Source organism: Amphibalanus amphitrite, unplaced genomic scaffold (assembly GCF_019059575.1).
Source record: "Amphibalanus amphitrite isolate SeventyFive unplaced genomic scaffold, NRLGWU_Aamphi_draft 000195F_arrow, whole genome shotgun sequence".
NCBI lineage: Eukaryota > Metazoa > Arthropoda > Thecostraca > Balanomorpha > Balanidae > Amphibalanus > Amphibalanus amphitrite.
The window spans coordinates 473,564-493,473 of NW_024881690.1; the positions used below are offsets into that span (position 1 = coordinate 473,564).

The 19,910-nt window shown below is 48.7% G+C and overlaps 1 protein-coding gene across 1 annotated transcript in view; it reads left to right on the plus strand.

The window, feature by feature from the left end:
- The window catches only part of LOC122384657 (ankyrin repeat domain-containing protein SOWAHA-like), a 65,895-nt gene that overhangs the window by 38,256 nt on the left and 7,729 nt on the right, over positions 1–19,910 (plus strand). Inside the window, exons 7-9 of the mRNA XM_043372262.1 lie at positions 1,708–1,713; positions 17,338–17,427; positions 18,320–18,325. Of these exons, the coding sequence (XP_043228197.1) occupies positions 1,708–1,713; positions 17,338–17,427; positions 18,320–18,325 (102 nt within the window). The remainder of the gene's footprint in view (positions 1–1,707; positions 1,714–17,337; positions 17,428–18,319; positions 18,326–19,910) is intronic.

The window sequence follows — 19,910 nt, forward strand, 5'->3', positions numbered from 1 at the left end:
TATCATATTTTGCATTACAAAGATATCCCAAACCTCCTTAATGCAAAAAAAGATGAAATTGCGAAGCAAGGAAGTCCTGCAAATCAGCTAAAGTTATTTGGACAAAACGCCCATTTGTGGGGCAAAATGGCAACAGGCCCCACCAACTGTATAAGAAGCTCCGCCCCTGCCAGTGCCCATCCTGCCCAGTGATATGTCATCTTCCTGTTCCGTTTCCTTCCCCGCCGGTTTCTCTGCGTAGTTTCTGCAGTCTCCTTTCAGCCCGACTTGGTTCGTCCTGCCGAGATTAGCCAGTACGAACACGTGCTCGTGGCGTCGTGACGCCGGTCTTTGGCGACAAAAGGCCAGATTTCGTAGTTAACTGTACCAGTACATGTCGCCCGTCCCCTTCCGGCGACATTTGGACGGATTTGTCCGGCCGCGCGCGGCTAAAGCGGAGGACTACACGTCCCGTACGGCCCACTCCTGGAAAGGCGTGTCCGACCGGTATGAGCCGATCCGGCCATTGTCTGCCGGCGCTGGCCCCCAAATCCAAACATTTACATAGGGCTGAGCCTCCGCCGGGCGCTGTGACGTGACTGGCGACAACATGGCAGCGGGGTCGTTACTCGTCGTTACATCGTTACGGGCCGACAGGCAAGCCCCGCCCCTGCACGCGACTGGGACCAACATGGCAGCGTGGCAGACCGTCGGACTGGCCGGCAGCGACCCTCGGGGAGGGACGGTGGTACTGTTCGGACTTCCGTCCATACCAGTCACTTCAGAAACAGACCTAGTTGGAAGGGTGGATGAAGTGCATTATTTCTTCCCAGTCACAGCCCCAGGAGCACTCATTGGAACTCAGTTGCGTGCCAGGGGTCAGTTGTCCATTTATGCCTTTCCCACGGGCCACGGGGTCATGGGCTTATTATAAGCTGTGATGGCACTAGCTGATATAATAGCTCTGCAGAAGTGCAACGTCTCTTTTGTATTACATGGAAACACGGATTTGACTATGATCTGTTGTCTTGCTGAGCTGTCGCATCTCAGACTCAGAAAATGTCTGAATTTGGGGACGCTGGAGTGAGTTGGTGTTTGTTTGTTTTTTGTCTTTTAGTTCCCTGAAATTCGCATCCAGAATATGCGTTTGTGCCCTCGATAACTCGCAAGCAGTAAGGGTTGAATGGTATACTCATTAGCTGTGAAAAATTAACGTCCGGCTGCCTAAGAATGCATACGTCTACTCTCTATCATGTATTTGGCTCGTGTCAATTTACGCAATCATTACTCGTTCCATTGATAACTTTTCTTTCTAAATAAAACAGCCGAGTTACCTATTGCAGTATCACGTTTACAAACGGCCTGCCACTTACGGCCTATCGTGCGGCGATCGATCCATCTTCACGGTGCTGTCACGGCGACACGGCGCTGCGGACGGCGGCGTTCCGTGATGGGCGCCGTTATCGTCTCACGATGCCCGGATTATCGCCGGACCGCGGCCGGCCGTGTAGGTCATGCATTATTGCCGCGCCGAGGCTCGGCAGTGTGCCGTGCACGAGAGGTCAGCGCGTCGTGTCGCCGTCCGCCCCCTGTCCGTGCGGCCCGCCTGGGCTGTCCCGATGTCTCGCTGTCCGCCCGCCCGCCTTGTCCGGCTGTCTGCCCGCCTGTCCTGCCCGCCCCGCTGTCAGTCGCTGGCTGTCCGCTGAGGGCCGTCAGTGACCATTCAGCGGCTATGTTCGGTATTTGGTGCTACCAACCATCACCTGGCTACTGATGGCAGATCGGTGTCGGTTTCATCGCGACCACATTCCGTTTACGGCCCAATGAAACTGGCACGTGTGCCGTGCGGCGGCGCCCCCGGCACGCGGCGCTCGTCGAATGCGACCGTTCATGACGCTCGGGGACTCGTCAGGTGACAGCGCCGCTCTTGTATGTGTTTAATTGAACGATGTCAAACTGAGTGCCGGCGGAAGGTATTTGATAAGGGCGGGGCGCTTTGATGGCTGGTGATGGGTAATAAGGCCTCGGACAATGCCATTAGGCGGAGCCGCCCACTACTCGCCCAATAGGCGTTACATTTAATGAAACAAGCGTCTGAATACGCGGCTCTAATGGCCATGCCTCATATTAATGATGTTGTCTCCCTTTTTGTTCCATGTTGCACGTGGCTGTCATCTGACCGTCATCTGACCGTCTTCATCGCCGTCATCTCATCGTCATCGGGTGCCTTTCGACCGTCATTCTGCTGCCATCATTAGGGCGTGAGTATACATTACAAGTGTGTCTGCAATGAAACACTATTGATTGAAAACTAGCCGCTGAACCACTATTGAAAATTGTTGATAGTTTTAGTGAAGCCACATACCTACCATCTGCCGCATAGTTTTTACTTTCTGAATAACTGCGTTGGTAACATGAAATGTAATCTCCTATCTACCTATTGTCTTTTCTAATTACCGATACCGTGACCGTTACGTTTGTGTATGTTTTACGTCTGTATGTTGTCCTTACGGTGACACAGCACACGTTTTGTTCTGAATTGTTTGTGTATCTCGCCGGCCTCTGGTGGGCCGGTCCCGTGCCCACCAGCCCCCCGTCCTCGGCCGGTATCCGTCTGTTCTCTGATAAAGTGGGCCGTCTGTACAAAGGCCCCGACCGACCGACAGGGTTCCGCCGTCTCTGGACGGGCCCTTCCGACAAAGCAGGCCGTTTTTCTCAGAACACACGCGGTTTTTCTTGGACTCTGAAGGGTAGTGCGTCATGTCATGTCATGGTCGCTGACTCTACTGTGTCCTCTTTTTCATGTGGTGTGGCCGCTCTCCTCCAGTATGTAAGTACACTTCGTGTCATATTATCTCTCTACTCCAGAACCCTGTATTCTTATGTTCCGGTACAGTATGTCTGGAGGCACGGTGCCTGTCATGCTGTTTTGTAGCCTTTGTGTTTATCATGTTGATGAATACCTTGGTGCCTTCTTCTTTTTTTTTCGGGCAATGGTGTTCCGTGCAGAGCAATCTTGATTTGGATCATTTATGGTTTTCACAACCGTTGACACTAAAGGAGCAATTTTATGTACGTAACTATCCAACATTCGTTTGTCATTCTTAGCTCAGCTTAACCCGGACAGATGCATTTGACATTCGACCTCTCTCCTAATGTTCACGTTCCCAGCAGCTGTAGTGCTGGTTTTGTCCCACGCGCAGTTGTCCCACAACTACTCTGACAGTTATTAGACACCTGTCACATCGCGGCACATACTCGGGGCGCGGAGTGGTGTGTTCTCACCCTGTCAGCTGTCAGGGGTGACAGTTGTGTTGACAGGACGTCTGTCAGGCGCGGCGACTGTCGGCAGGTCTGTTTCGCGGCCATGCGCCGTGCTGGTGACAGTTGAGCCATGCGCGGGTGCCATCAGAAAGACGGCCATAAGAACATCATCAGGACAGCTAGTAACGTCCTTGCTCCTTAGAGCTTCCTGCAACAATGCACTCTGATCAGATTCGCTGGTAGATTGTCGAGAACACGATAATAGCACTTGGACATTGCACAGTGCACATATAAATCGTCGCTAGCGGCCGGACGTTTTGTTCTATTACCCAGATTAGCATTGTAACGCGACGTTTACGTGAATTTACGGTCGCTGTTAGTTTGCATAGTTGCACGCCTGTGCAGTGAGTTTGCACAGAGCTCGGTTTTCTGTGATCGCGGTTTGAGGGAGCAGCTCTGGAGTTGATCGGCTCTGTCGCTACCGGCACGGCTGACCGCCGGCGCACACGCAGTGCGGCGCGCAGGGGGCTATTTACGGCTGGCGCGCCGCCCTGCCGGCGCCGGGTGTCATGTCGGCCGCCCCCGCCCCCGCCCCCGCCCCCGTCCCGGGAGGGTGTGTTAATTTGCTCGAGAGGCGGGGGTGTCGGCTGCAACGAGTCTCGTTGTCGACGGGTCACAATTAGCGCCCTTCATCGATGCCGTCGGCGGCGGCGGCGGCGTGGCGAGACGGCGGGCCCGTCGGTGGCGGCGCCAGACTGGAGCGACGCCAGACCCGGCGGCGGCGGCCGAGCTGGTCTAAGGCAGACAGTGTCAGACTGATGCAGGCTTGCCCAACCCTTGCCTGGTCGACAGGGAGGCGATTGCGTTGAGGCCAGCGGAGTCATAGTCGCGGAGTCCCTCCGATTAGCGAGCTTCTCCCGGGATCTTCTCATCTCCAGCAGTGATTCAGTTAGGGATGGCCGCAGGACCGTCCAATGTCCATAAGCCTGTGACAGACGATACGATTGTTAGAGGTTTGTCGGCTTTGATCATTTGACGGACGAATCTCTAGCCTGTTTTTAGACCGGGCGGGGGGGGGGGGGGAGGATCGGTGGCCGCCCTAGACCGAAAGTGACCAAAGGAATCGAAATTAATGGCAATAGCCATGCAGTCCTGGTTGTGCCTTTCTCGTTTTATGTGGGCAAGATGCACAAGAAGCACACTTAGGATAACGAACACTTGGTGCTACCTGGCGTCTTATCTCTAGGTATCAGTAACTACATGTAACATGCAATTGCACTTTTCATTTGCGTAGGTCGCAAACGCAATACAAAAACCGTTTGCACACAAAAGCAAACGGTCATCGGACACTGTGATGTAGGCATGATAGTCAACGCCGCCGGTGGCACACGTCATGCTGGACTGGACACAATAACTAATATGCAGATAGTAACATTACTGCTTGTAAGTTTTCTCGCCTGTGTTGTGCTTTCTATGCTTGGAATGAGTGCAGCTTTCCGTCCTTGAAATGCGTCCCTATTTATGCAGTAAGACATTTCGATCAATGTTTCGTCCAGTGCTCGGCATTTACAACTGAGTGGGAGTGGGTGTGTTACGGAGTGCAGAAGTAAGAAGATGTGGTGGGTCGGTAGCTGTAGTGGCCCGCTGTCCGTGAAAAATGGTCGCGACATGGCAGGAACATCGCTCAACTTGTAGAGGAAACCACCGCGTTCTAGCAGCTATCCCGGGGCAAAAATAAAACCGTCGATGTTGTAAAGCAATTGATTGCTGTCGTGTTCCTTACAGGCATTTTGTGATGTGAGAGTCTAGAAATGGTGCAGCTTGCAGTTGCTATGTTGTACCATTTTTGCTCGATATTTCCGTTTCGTATAATTTCCTCGGCCGAAATCCCAACGCAGGCTTTGCGCGCCTGATGGAACCAGCAAAAATCCAAATCGGCTTACGGGAAAAGTATGCGACATTTTGGCGTAAATCTGCAAGTGACAATCGCTATCTACCTTAAATAGGTGGTCCCCTTATCAATCTTTCGGCGCTGACGAGGCGGACGGAGTGGGGACATGACAGATGGCTTCACGGTCTGTCGACTCTGCGCTATCCGTGACGGACCGGGCGGCCGGCGCCGAGTCAGGGCTCCGGGCGGCACAGAGTCATGAGCCAGACTTGTAAACGATTCAAAAAAATTCAATCAATTCAATCACGACTCACTTGATGAAATGACCGATTCAATCATAACTCAATCAAACAGTCTGATTTTCCAAGCGATTCAATCACGACTCATGGACCCTGTGATTCAACTCAATCACGACTCATCCCATTATCAGCGATTCAGGGAATGACTCAACTCATGATTTAACTCAACGCGATTCAATCAAGATGTTATCTAAAATTTATACATATGTGATATCAATTTAAGTCATTTTTGGAAACTGATACCAAACAGATACCAACCAAATACACTAAGAAAATACCAAAAATCATAGAAAAGTACTAAATCTATAGGTACTGAACTCAACAAAGTTGTAGATATTTATATAAATACGGTGTTAAGATGATAATTTAAGTACAGAAAAGACAAGCTCTGTTACAAATGAAGCTACCAGAGACTTATAAAAATTCATTTATCTGCTTGGCGCTTGCAAAAGGAAACATGCAAAATTGCACAGGACATATATTATCAGCATCATCGAAAAGGAACAAAATTTGCAAATCAATTGTGATACCAAACTTAAATAGCTGGTGATCAGCCATTCAAAAAAAAAATATTGATTGATACTTTATGAAGCAGTGGTAAAGCCAGTAAAGCATTACACAGGACTAGACATTTTCGGCGTGCTACAAGTTTTCTTTACTATCAAGAATACGGAATATCGACACATACGAAGTTATTCAATAGTTACATAATAGAAACTGAATGCTCTCATGATAAAACTACCTCAACCATCCATATTTTCAATGACAAAACAACAATTCCAAGCCCGCCCCACGTAAAGGCCTGGCTACCAGGACGCGTTTTCTGCGTGCGTTTTTTGCTTTTGCGAGTTTGCGTGATTTGCATAATACGGTTCTAGAAAGGAACAATATTATGTTTTGTTTTTGTTATATTTTTTACAAAAATTTTAATTATTAAATTATCATAAAAGGTTTTATTAACGTGTATATAATATACGCAAAACATGCAAGCTCGCAAAAAACGCACGCAGAACACGCATAGTGTAGCCAGGCCTTTAGTACTGAAGTACGCATGCGCTAAGTGGGCAGCCATCTTTAATTTAGCAGCAGACTGCAGAACCATGGATTACTTAACTATATAAAATACATAGTTTATATTTTTAGATTCAATTAAGCATATTTATGCATGCGTGTAAAACAGCTTTTTATCCTGTCCAATTCATTAAAGAAAAAATATCCAACAGTAGAAATCTAAATTGGTTTGGCAATATGTATTTAGCCCAGCACTAGGTAGTTGCAGCGTATATTGACGCAGCTGCGACATGAAAGCGTATTTTGCGTGGTTTGCATGTGGCAAATATTGCGAGCAGTCTGGCAAATCTCTAATCCGAATTTAGCATCGAATGCAAAACTGTTAGCGGTCCTCGAAACTAGAAGGTGAAGAACACCAAACGGATAAAGATTGTTTGTTGAGCTATGAAAACAATAGTTTTTGGGTGATGGTGGACGTGATGGGAAGGTGGTTGTTTTTAATACCTAGTAGGGTATGTATCTACTTTTGTGTAATTGGGAGCCACCACGGCAATATGTGACAGATCCATCAATGCTCATAAGCCAAGGTATTCCAATTATTTACGGTGGTAGGTAAACGCTGATTCTGCTGGGAAATGTAAAGTGAGTGAGAAGACCATGGGTTAGATCAAGCAATTTATGACCCTTAGCCCAAAATCAAATCAGTAACTAAGGTTACCAAATTATAATGTAAACATGCATTGTGTATTCATCAATATGTTTTGCTTACTCACAAATGTCCTGATGAAACAGGGTATTGAAATTATAAAGATTAACATGATATCTAAAACATGTGTGTTGAGCAATGTGCGCCTGCTTACTGCTACTGTTAACTTGATTACTATACTGATTTTAGGGCAATGGAAAGAAACATTACATTCATTTTTTTTCATCTACATGCACTGACATTTATGTATAATTTGTGTTTACAGTTTGATTAAAAACTTAAAACAAAATTTTTATGTTTTTTTTTCAATAATGATAGCTGTGCGCATTTATAATACTGACAAAATACCTAAAAAATTTGCAGTGCATTGTGTGTGACTATGATGCAAATGCCACATATATTTGTACATAATATAGTACTAAATATGGTCATAACTTAAATTTCCAGCACATGGTGATTGAATCATTTTGTTAATTCAATCAACTTGAATCGATGAGTTGCCGATTCAATCACTTGCAGTTGCCATGTGTGACCGATTCAATCAGGATTCATATGGTGACAAGAGGTGATTCAACCGACTCAATCACAGTGAGTCGGCATTTTCAAGCGATTCATGAGAATCGATTCAATCAGAGTTGAATCGCTTACAAGTCTGGTCATGACTCCTGGCAGCAGCGAGTCGTCACTGAGGCTGGACTCGGTGCTAAACCCGTCTGAGGGGAGCTATGGCTCAGAATCCATTGATTCCGACTGCCTAATCATGACTTCGTCTGGACCTTGTCAATGGTCGTGAATCTTGCAGACGCCGGGTCATGACTCAGGATGAACCCAGTTACGACTCCATTGACGGTGACCGCAGCTGGACCAGGTCATAACCTCGGTTGAACTCGGTTTCGACTCGGTTGGACATCTTGTTGACTGCCACAGCCCCTCGTTACATCGTTTTGACTTTGATCTAACAAACTGGTCGTGTCGAGTCCAATAATCGGACGTGTCCTGCCATTATTGTTGACACTGGATAATTACGGGTCCCGTCATGTTCTCTCTGTCAGCCATCGAGTCGTGACTCACGGCTGATACTCGTGACGCGGCTGCTCTAAACGCTCCACCTCGGGGCGCACGAGAGACATCAGTGGCTCTCAGTTCGTTCTCAGTTCTGATTAGGACTGCGGATTTAGAGTCGAAATCAGAGTCGTTTTTTGGAAGCCGCATTCAGAATCAGAGTCGGGGTCACCGAAAATCTATCGACTTTGCAGTCCCGGTTTTGGCTGCAGCTCGGACGTGCGAGGTCGATATGCTGCGACTTGTATCCGCCTTCTGTCCCGTATTGCGTTCTTGTTCAGGCGGCGCCCCGAAGTGGAAGCCACTTTCACTTTCCGATGCATGTATCTCTGCGAATAAAAGGCCGTTTACAGCAGCGATCATCCACATTGGACGGGACTCGGCTTGGGCGGTGTTTCTGGAAGGCTTTGGTTTGTCGTACAATTCCAAATCTGGGGTAGGACCAGAGGGTGACATTTCCGTAATGGCTGTCGCTGCAGGGTTTTACGGTGAACCCCAGTTGGGTTACTATTGCATGAACTCTGCTGCTGCACGGCCTGCGACTCAATTTAGGCGTAAGTACCGCTAATTACTCATTTATTGTTTTCTTTATTTCATTCTTCATTCTTCGTTTCTATAGTCGAACAGGCTGGGTTTCTATATTTTCTTTATAGCATCTAAATATGCATACATTTTTTCATTATTTTGCAAAAATGAAATGAGGTCGGGCCACCTTCGCTACAAACTATCGTCGAAGGCCATGTACTTTTTGATGCTTAAGTATATTGACTGCCTGTATTTTTTATTCTTACCCTTATTGAATATAGTCGTCATCGTTTGCCCTTTTGTATTTGTAGGACAAAGTTACTTATCATTTGTTGCATCAACTTCCTGTCGGTACATTCAGCATTGCTGGAAAATTAAAGGAAACACTTTTCTCCATCATCTTTGTATCACATACCAGGGCTCGAAATGCCCTATACATATGTTACAGGCACACGATGCCCTTTGGCGTGCGAGTTATGTTCTTCGGTCCCATTAGTTACCTAATGTGATGACTATTAGGAACTATCCTCTCGCTGCTATGCTGGGTGATGGACAGCAATCTGCTATATAGCACTAAGAAGCGAGAAAGTGTTACAGCTCACCCCGCGGAAGAGCGCTCCCCAAATAGCTGACCCGGTTCACCGCGTAACGGCGGCGATTTACAGGCGATAAATAACGCTAATCGCCGCTCTCAGGTGACAGGAACCAGAGTACCCCGGTCATCACCGCTGTCTGTCCGTCCGATCCCAACTGGTTTCCGAGTTTGCTCCTCTCTCCATATCGCTACAGAGCTGCTGTATGTAGCTGCCGCCTGCGCTCCGTTTATTGATAAAAAGGTGCCCACCGGCCGTGTGATTGATAATGGAGAGTCTGGGCACAGTTCTAATCCTAGCTTAGAGCACCGTTTTTTGTGAGACGGTGCGTGGTCAGGTTGGAACAGTGTTAGTGTCGGATGATCCTCATCTGCCGCCGAGAATGCCAAAAATCGTCGAGCGTCGCGGCTGAGTGCCGCCGCCACGGATTAGGGCGGTGTTCTCTGGGAAACACCCGTCATCAGCTCGTTCTGCGAACACCCCCCTCGTGTACTCGTGTCGTCATCTCATCTCTGAGCGGGGGGGGGGGGGGGGTGCTGTCAACATAGTGAGGCGGCCAGGCGACTAGGGGAAGCGCAGTAGCGAATCAGGGGCGGCGGCCAATTGTCAAAGATGGTTGCAATGCTTGACCATTCTCGAGACAAGTCCGTTATGAAGTAAACTGCCTAGTGCCTATGGTATCGGTGCACGTTGATGCGACGTTGTTGGTGACTTGTGGGTGCTCCTATGGAAAGACCCAGTGCGCTGCATTAAATTATTGTTACAGACACAGCTTCAAATATATCTCAGGTGACCAGTTGGTACCGGCCGGCGTCACTCGGCTGGCGTGGTGGCGCTGTGGAGAGTGGAGACTCGGACGGCCGTGTTGCATCAGCCGAACATTATCAGCTGCATTCCCTCCATCACCCACACAGCGCTGCCCGGGCTCTGATGCCTTATTCAGTCGCCACTCTCCGGTCCAGTCCTACCATGTGTGCAATTTGTGGTCGGTTCGCCGTGGAGCGATGGCCCACAGCCTGCCTTTGGTGCCCGGTCGCGTCGAGACAATCAATTGCTCACCGCCGCCTGTTCCAACGAACACCGCATTTCCATGTCGATTGGGCGGCTGTGCGGGCGACCCATTGCTCGGTATCAGTGAATGTAATTGGTCGCCGGCCGGCGGCACTCCCCGGGTCTCGGACAGTCGGCACACGACCCCGGCTACGGCCCGCCGGCTAGCAGAGCGAACGGAAACCGCACCGCTGCAAATGATATGCGTAATGGCTCCTCAGTTCTATGCAGCAGCTGTGTATTGCTTTGTGCCCGGTCGGGTGGGCGGTCGGGCTCAATTACACAGCGGCTCATCACCGGTTACCGCCCCATCCGGGCCCGGAAACCGGCGGCCGTGCCCGCTGATAATTGGGCCACATTCGCATACGGAGCTGCCGAATGGGTAGCAGGTGAGCTGCGCTCGGCACGGCGATTTTTTCGTGTTGTGACCGATTGAGTCGGCGTGACTGGTACCGCTGCAGGTAATGAAGGAAGACGCTGCGCTGGCTCCGACCTGAGGGCGGTCATCCTGCGGGTTGTCAAGTTGGTAGCACGGTTAGGGCTTGGAGTTTGGCTGCTCTAATCCTATCCCCTATGACCTACGCACACTGAACGTCTGAATTCCAATACCCTCCGCTTACTACACTCATAATAACTCATGAGTAATCTCTGATCATCGCACACAAGCTCCTAGATTCAAAATCCAGATCGTAGGTCGCCCTGCCCCAGTTGTTGTTTAGGCCCTCCATGTGTCTTTCTTGGAGTCAAGGATGACACTTGACTCCAAGAATTCGTCCATAGAGTCCACACTTTCAGCTGCTCAAAAAAAAACTTGAGCTTATGTGGGTGTTGAGCCCTTCAACTTTGTAAATCCGCTGGCTTCATTGGGCTGTTCACAGTGCACTGTAGGCGATCCATGCATTCTAGCGCTTCAGGGGCCCGAAAAAAAAAATGATGGCAAATATGAATAAATACTGGCGTATTTTGTAGCTAAATATCCCAGCATCTGAAATGTGACACTCTTTTTTACACCAAACCACACACTTTAAAACCACAAACGTCCAAACACCAACTTGTTGGAGAAGCTGAGCTACGGTGCCTGGTCGTGATTTGACCTTAGTTACAATGAGGGCTGTAAATCAAGACAAGAGTTAATTATCTTGAAAACCGTAATTTTATTTGAAGCCACATTCCTTGTAAGCAGTATGCATCACACATATTTTACTTTTGAAACTTATCTATATTTTTGATAATTTTTCGCAGCACACCTTTTAACTGCATCAGATCAATACTGATAACCATGTTTGGCAATGCGCATTTTTTGCCATCCAGGAGATTCGGTAACAAAAATACCATTAGGTACATAGGGTTTGTTCCCGTCGCTCCTCTAACCTCCTCCAAGCTCCTCTAACCTCCTCTCGTTTCAAAAAATCGTTCCCGTCGCTCCTCCAAGCTCCTCCAAGCTCATCTTGATTTCACATCTCACCACCACTATTTGCCTCCTCCCTCATCCCAAACGAGAGTTGGTTTTTTGGAGGAGGCTCTTGCGTAGACATATTTGGCGCACGTAATACAAATGTGAATTGTTTATAAATGAGATTTGAGGGAAGTGGAAATGATTTTAGTGATTGATGGCGATTGGATATCTTTAAATAGTAATGTTTGATATTAATCTAAGGTTATTTTATTAGAAAGCAATTGTTATCTCTTGATTTATGTTTGCGCGCCATAAATCGCCGACCGTTACAGCCCGCAAACAGCTGATTTCCTCGCGAAAATGTTCCCGTGGCTCCTCTGAAACGGCTCTCCTCCAAGCTCATCCAACCTCATCCGAGTTTTTTTGGGAGGAGCGACGGGAACAGACCCATAGTAGCCTGGTGTTTGGTCTCAATATCCTGCAAAAATCGGCTGCCACTTTTTGCGATTCACGGAGTTATGGACGTTTTGCTCAACCCTTACCTACCGTAAAAGGTGGGGGCAGGGCCGAGGGGAGGGGCGAAGTACCGCCGCCCAACCGAAGATTCTGTTCGCGACAGCTCCGAACTCACCAGCGATAGAAAGCTGAAACTTGGCATACCTGACTTTTGACTCAAGTCGAATCTTGTGACACCAACTACATTTTTAGGTCAGGTCAGTTCACGGACCAATGACGTCATAAGTGAACCTCTGCACGATCCTCAGATGTCGCAACTTCGCAAAGCCCTCAATGCCAGAGCAGCTTTCACATGGAGATGAAACTTACAGAACCTAATATCCTCCAGAGGGTTCACAGTTTGTATGTCTCGGATTTTCCCTAAAGGTCACATGAGGTCAGGTCGATCACATGACCTCACCATTGCGATTTGCGAGTCAATGTTGTAAAATGAACACTGCTATTTTGGCGCCGGGAACGATATCAAACTAGTTCAAGCTTTACTTTTGCAAGGTCCGATGCTTTACTTTTGCATTGTTGAACTTGCGTGACGTCATTTATGACGTCACTGTGATCTGATCATTATAGTTTTTGGTCCATAACTCCCCAACAAATTGAGCTAGCGTTTCAGGCAAGCCACTAATGAACTCAGGAAGACCTGCCGAATTGAATGGTATGCAATTTGACCTCCTTCGACCATTTTCGTGACCTGGGAACTCTGACCTAAAAAACTTACAATCGGGTAAGGTAGAAATGGCTTCCGTTCGGGGAGAGCAGCATGCCCATGCGTTGCACCGAAGTTCTAACTCATTTAGAGGCCAAACGGAAAACGAAATTCCTACTCCTTCCTTTAACTCCGTTAGCGTACATTCATTTCGCAACTTTGAATCCCAATCACCAAACATAAGCGTTACGTTGTAGGTAGACACGATACTAGGCACTAGCTAAAGCTATAGTCTGTTCCATATCAAGCTTGCAGTCGGAGTTTCTTTGGCAGATCGCTCCTCCGCTCAAGAATTTGCGTCTTCAAATGCAAGAGATATATCTACAGAAATCACGCACTGCCTTCAGCAGGGCACTTCGGCTGCAAACTTGAAACGGAACAGAGCATAGTTACTTGTAGAACATGTGATCGGAACGTTCAAACAACCACGATTTTTCGCAAATCATGGTCTCCTCTTTTTTGCTTTGCAATTGCAAAAAAGCTTTGCTTACATGCAATTTCAGCGCTAAACCATTTCCATTTCACCGATAATTACCTTCTTCCTAAAACACGATAATTTGCGATCTCCTGAAATGTGGTAGTCTGTTGGTACTATTTTCCCCCAAACAGACCAGTCTGAAAGCGCCTTTGCAACAATGTTTTCTTTGCAAAACCAGCTCACGTGGTTTGCGATCAAGTGGTTCATCCGTAACTGACGCTAGTTGAGAAGTAAGTCATAACACAGACAACACTGTATATGTTTTTGTTAAGCATCTTCTGTCCTGTGTTAAGCCTATGGGGAAAAGGCATTGCTCGCTCTCTTGCACGTTGCAAAGAAAACCTGATTACTTCTGATGCAAACACTTATATCAGTTGAAGCGCAATGAAACTAGGCACAAAATAAGGGGTTTAAAGATGACTGGTTTTGAGTCTAACTCAAGATATAACTCATGAAGTGCTAGGATAGCGAAATCGCCTACTGTGCAGTGTTTTTTTTTTTTTTACATAACATGTTTTCTTTTATTTTGCCTGGAAGCAATACCCTGGTCTTTTTCGCTTGCCTTTTTGTTCTGAAGTGAGTTTTAAATTGCTTGTTTATTTGCTTCCAATCGTCATATCATCGGCCAAACACTAAGATGGCATTCCGAATTCCGTGTAACTAGTTTCATAGATTGATGATATCACAAACAAGTCGAGGTGTTGAAGGTGGCACTGTCTTTTAATAAGCCAGTGTCGGTTTGGCTAATGATGTTCCCTTGTAAGGCATCACAAGCTGCTTATTAAAACGCGATCGTAGTATCGCAGCTGGGCTGGTGGGCGCTCATTTTTGCTGGTGGTCTCCTTGTTCGAAGCCTTGTTTAAGTTGTTTGAGAGATCAAATGGGCGGAGAACGGCGCTCGTGACATTCCTGTCTATTTCTCACAGTTGATTGGTGAGTAACTCGTGGAAATAGTCCGCCGTTGATGTCTTGATGTACTGCTCCAGTCACGCTTAACATCTGGCTGACATGCCAACCCCTTGCATGCTATTACAGTTGTATCCACAGAAGTTGTTTCATTTATTGATCGTAAGCTGAATTCAGGCCCTCGTCTGCTCTAATGAATGTTTCGCAAATTGCTATAGATTAAGCAGTTGGCGGAGCTCCATTTGAATGCCTGTTTATGAAATGCTGATTGCTGGCGAAGGTTAAACATCTGGCTGTCATTAGCGCTTGTCTGGAAATTGTATCGCTCTAAACGGTGCGTCATACCTTCGTTCGCTCTCATTGCTGAATAGCCCCGCGCCGAACAGTGCACATGATCTACCTGGATATGGTTTGCCATCGTGCATCCTGGGACGAACGCCATGCTGCGTTTGTCAGTTCTTCCTGTCTCTAAGTTCAGTTTTTCCTTCCGGCCATCATCAAGGCAGTGAACTGGCGATGCATGAAATTGTACTGCGAATATCGCTAAAACTGGTGTGTCACGCCGGACGGGAGCTGATGCCAGACAGGCTGAATTGCCGGCCGTTGATTTGGCAGTGCCGATTGGCAGTTTGGTCACACCGCGCTGGATCGGTGAGATGTTTTACCTGGACTGGGCCCAGCTCTGGTACACATAGTTTGGCTGAGACCTGACTGACCGGCCGGGCGCATCTACCGTGTGGTGTCCGCGGTGACGGGTTAGATGGGTACAGCGACATGGCTGCGCCGGGGAAGCTCTGGTTATAGCGACACGGCAAGGACAGTACGAAACTTGGCCGGGTTACGGAAGGAAGCCGAGAGCGACCCCTGTCCAACTTGTGACGGGAGGTTGGCTCGGTTTTGTCAGTTCTGGGCTCCGGCAACCCCGGTCCCAGCTTCAGCTCTTGCTCTAGACATGTCTGAAGCTACAGACCAAGCTCCCATCACTCGGTCGGGCGCACCAAAGTGGCATGCATGTACCGCAGAGCGCTGTCGGCTGGCGGTCGTTTCCACACTTGTCGCCTTCGATCCTATTCTGTCAGCCACACTTTCTGTAGTGCGGCTGAATGGCGCCGGCTAGCGTGACCATGTTTGTTTGTGATGTTATCTCTGCTGTCAACACTGGCGCCGTCATGTGGACACGTTTCTTGCATCGTTCGTGAGCTGTGAATGGACGTCATGTACGGTTTGGATGTTCCCCACGGAGTATATTGCCGAAAGCCTGTCGCTGACGGTAACGACATAGTGAGCCGCTTTGGAGCGATACAACACTGCTGCCAGAACGGCATCTCAATGGTGTAGCAGATTATCACGTAACTGTTCGAGCTGCTAAGCACTCGATTTATGCTACCTCACTAGCTGTATTTCGGTGGGAGAACATTGTAACCGAAGGTTTGTTGTCAATAGTTAAAAGTAGTAAACACTATTCTTTAGAATTGTGTTTTTCTATTGAAAAAACAAATCTGAGTTCCCTGACAATTTGGCAAATAAGCTTTGAGGAATTGCGTGAGCGACGTTTATGTGCTCAGAATCGACTGAAACATTCTCTTTGAGTTTATTTGAGTTAATTGTACCCAAAGTTTGGTTATGGCTCGTTTAAGAAGTGCAATAAAACTGGCCATAAAAGTGGGTACTTGAAGTAACGGTTGAACTGACTGGACAGCTTTGTTTCCCTGCCCTGTTTGCCAGATGTCAGGCATGTTGACTCACGGTCCTTTTTACTTACTGAAAATAGCAGTATTTGAATAAGATAAGGAAATGGTCGGCGCCGCACATTACCGTGATATGACGTTAACAAAAATGTCAACATCAAGTACGAGCGAAGCAAATTTGACGATCAAATGATTGAAAACTGCGATTGATCCATGAACTTTTGCTCTTTGCCCTTTTGCTTACATTGAACGTTTTGTGGGAGAGGCCCAGACTGCTTTTTATTCTGTTTGTCCTTCCATCTAACGGCGACGTCCGAAACATAGCTTCTTCTTGAGAGCTAATGGGTAGCTCGTTATGCATTTATTTTTAACCACCTTGCACCTGCCTCCGCATAAGCTTCAACTAATGACCCACGCATTGTATTCAAGAGGTCATTAGTGCTGTACTTGTATAAAATATGATAAAGTGTGCATGTTATTGGCACAGCTCTGGCTTACAACAAACCAGTTACAAGAAGCCGAGGAAAGCAGCTAAAAGCGTCCATGGTCGATAGGGAAGAATACGAGATGTTTGCACGAAGTAGCCGTCACTGCTCGAAAACAACCCGCAGTTTTTGCGTTTGAATCCAGGATATTATTGCTATTTCGGTTCACTATCCTGAAATGTGGCCATGTTTTGTCATTTTTCCTGTCTTAGTTTAGATGTTTAAAAGGAGTTTCGTCCTTGATGGTCGCCTGCGATTTATATAACGATTTATTTCACAATTCGGATGACTCACAGAGTCCCACAGATGACACGTTACTTCCTGGCTGCTACTGAGGTAGCCGAGACTGGGCTGTTGTTTGCGAGGCTTCTATAAGGAATCTGTGAGACAGAACGACCACTCGCTAATAGCGAAGACGCACAAGCAGGTTATCGACTGACCTTAGGAACATCTTTTGCTGACTCTGAGCTGAGGTTAAGACGGAGAATGAATGCTTCAGCCGCAAGCAACGAACATGCGCCGGGTGTGTGACCGTTCTGGTGTCGCTAGGTGTCGAGAGGCATACAAAGTCAAAGTTACCTGACTTGACTTGACCTGACCTGACCTACCTGACCTGACCTGACCTGACCTGACCTGACCTGACCTGACGGGACGTGTTGCAGTGGACGTCGCACTGTTCTGACCTGCCCTGCCCTGCCCAGACCCTGCCCTGACCTGACCTGTTGCAGGCTGCAGACGGCGTTACACTGTTCTGACCTGCCCTGACCTGACCTGACCTGTTGCAGACGGCGCTACACTGGGCGGCCAAAAACGGTAACCTGGACGTCATCAAGCTGATCGCCGGTACCCACGGTGTAGACGTCGACTCGGCGTCGGTGAGTTCCTCCGGTCGGCGCCGAGCAGCACATCCGTAAGATGCGGTCTAGTCCATGCCCGTTCTACTCATGATCAACTGCTTCCTCCCCAGTCACAGCGCATAACATGCAGTATGGTTCCCCGTCGCCACGGACAACACAGCACAGCACAACCTCTGCATCGCGACGCATGGTAGGTACTTACAACATGGAACATAGCTTCCCACCACGAGAAATGGGCGCAATACGGCACAGTACAGCTTCCCTCCGCCATAGCGCACATCACATCTCAGTAATCTTCTCCCTGCACATACACCACGCACCACGTGGTTCGATTCGACCGTCGCTTGCGGGACACGCGACTCGCCGTCCGCCCGGCCGATATGTTATTCAGACGCCGGCCTTTCCAAGTCAAATGGGCTGCGGACGGAGCGTGGCTGGCCGCGCGGCCCACTGCTATTATCACCTGCACTGCATCGGCTTGCATAGAGAGCGGCCTGGCGGGCTGTCGGGACAGCCGGCCGGGGGTGTCGGGACGGCGACCGCTCTCCCGGGGATACCGCACTGATGTCCAGACGGGTTTTGCGGTAAGGGCCGCACGGTGTCGAGCGCTATCTCGCTGTACCAGATTGACGCGTTGGCCTCGACTGTAAACAGAGAGTTGAACGCTGGCGGAAGTGAATAGGGGGTTAATGGCAGTTGTTTCGTACTTGTTCTGTCATAGGGTTTTTATGAAATGAACGGAGTGAGAGCTACGACCCCGTGTTCCTCCCCCCTCGCAGCCTGCGCTTCGTGGATGCCTCACGCCGAATTGTTTCTCTGTTCCATGCGCCGCCGCTGCTGTTCTCATTGCTGCTGCTGGTACTGCTGCTGCCGTCGATTTTGCCGTCGCTGCTGCCGCTGCTATCTTCAGCACGGGGTAAGTGTGACTCGTCGCCCTCTTCTGACTGGGTTTGACGTTTGTCTTGTCTGTGACCTGTCCGCTGTGTGTGGTTTGTTCGGTGTCACACTCGACGACCGCTGCCGAACCCGACGGGGCTGTGGGTAAGGCAGAAGGCTCGTGAAACATAGAGCTGGTTTGTGACGGCCATAAGTTACACCCACGGATAACAGGGCCAGGAATCCATCGGCACTGAGCGGCCGTCCCTACCGGCCCTGGCCGTCCAGACCACAGTACTGTACCGCCCCTGCCATCTTTTGGCCGCCCGCCGAACTAGTCTGAACCTCTACTCGTAGAGGCACGTGATTCGGCTGGATGATATACGGTGTCGTGCCGTAAATGGCCGACGGCGTGTCTCATTGAATAGGAGACGATAGGACGACGGGTCGTACTGTTTTGTCTCTCTTGAATCGCTGTGGAATGGCTGCCAAAGGCATGCGCGAGACTTCTTGCTCTGTCGAATTGGGCGAGGAGTGATGAATGAGTAGGTAATTGACATCATTTGGAGCTAAGAAAGACGATGCCGAACCAGTGCCAACAAGAACATTATTTGAAAATACCAACACAAAAGTGATTTTCTTTCGATATTGTTGCATGTACCTTTTAGCGAAGATGACTATTATCATTAGTTGATGAGGTGGGTCCCTCGAGCGTTGCTCAAGTGCTCATTTTTAAAGTACTGGACTTATCGGGTTACTGGCAAAGTCTGATAGTCTGTTTTCTTTTATTTGCATCTATGCATTGCATTCTTGTTCTGCTTTTAAACTGATAACTGAAAAGCCTGGAACAGCACTAAAGTAACAAGCGATCTTTCTTCGAGTTTTCATTTATTTACAGGACGCTGGCATTGACGATATCAAAGTAGCCAAACCGTACACTTTTCGGTAAAGCTGACCGCCTTGCGCTACGGTTTGGTTATGCTATCGTTACTTTTGGAGGTGTTTACGTTTAATTTCGGACAATGGATTGACAGTCGGTCATAACATGTTCCGGTGCGATGGAAAAGGGTCAGACGGGGTCCTCTGCAACTGTGTTTATTCCTGCGGTTTTTGCATAAACTTCCTCGTTTTGCGCTGCGCGGTGCTGTCAGGGGTGTGAGTGACGGATCTTCACGGCGCTAGAACGGCTGACGACAGCGCCGCTGGTGGCGTCAGCACCGGGAGCTGCGCGCTGACACTGACTCACGGATGGAACTCACGGACGCCGACTCACGGACGGCCTCATAGATGGGCATCACGGACTGACCAGCGACCGTACAAACAGGACCTTACGGACGGTGTCTCACGACCGGACTTAACGGACAAATCTCACGGATGGAGAGTCTCGGACTGACGAGTCGCCATACGAACAGGACCTCATGGACCGTGTCTTACGACCGAACCTCACCGACAAGTTTCTGGGACTGACTTCACAGACTAGTTCCCGGACAGAGGGTCACTACTGGACCTCACGAACAAATATCACGGACGGTGGGGCACGGATGGAAGGTCTGTCACGGTAACAGGCTCGCTGTGTAGTCTGTAGACGCTAGTTTAGGTGTCCTTTAGTCTCCAGTGGAAGAGGT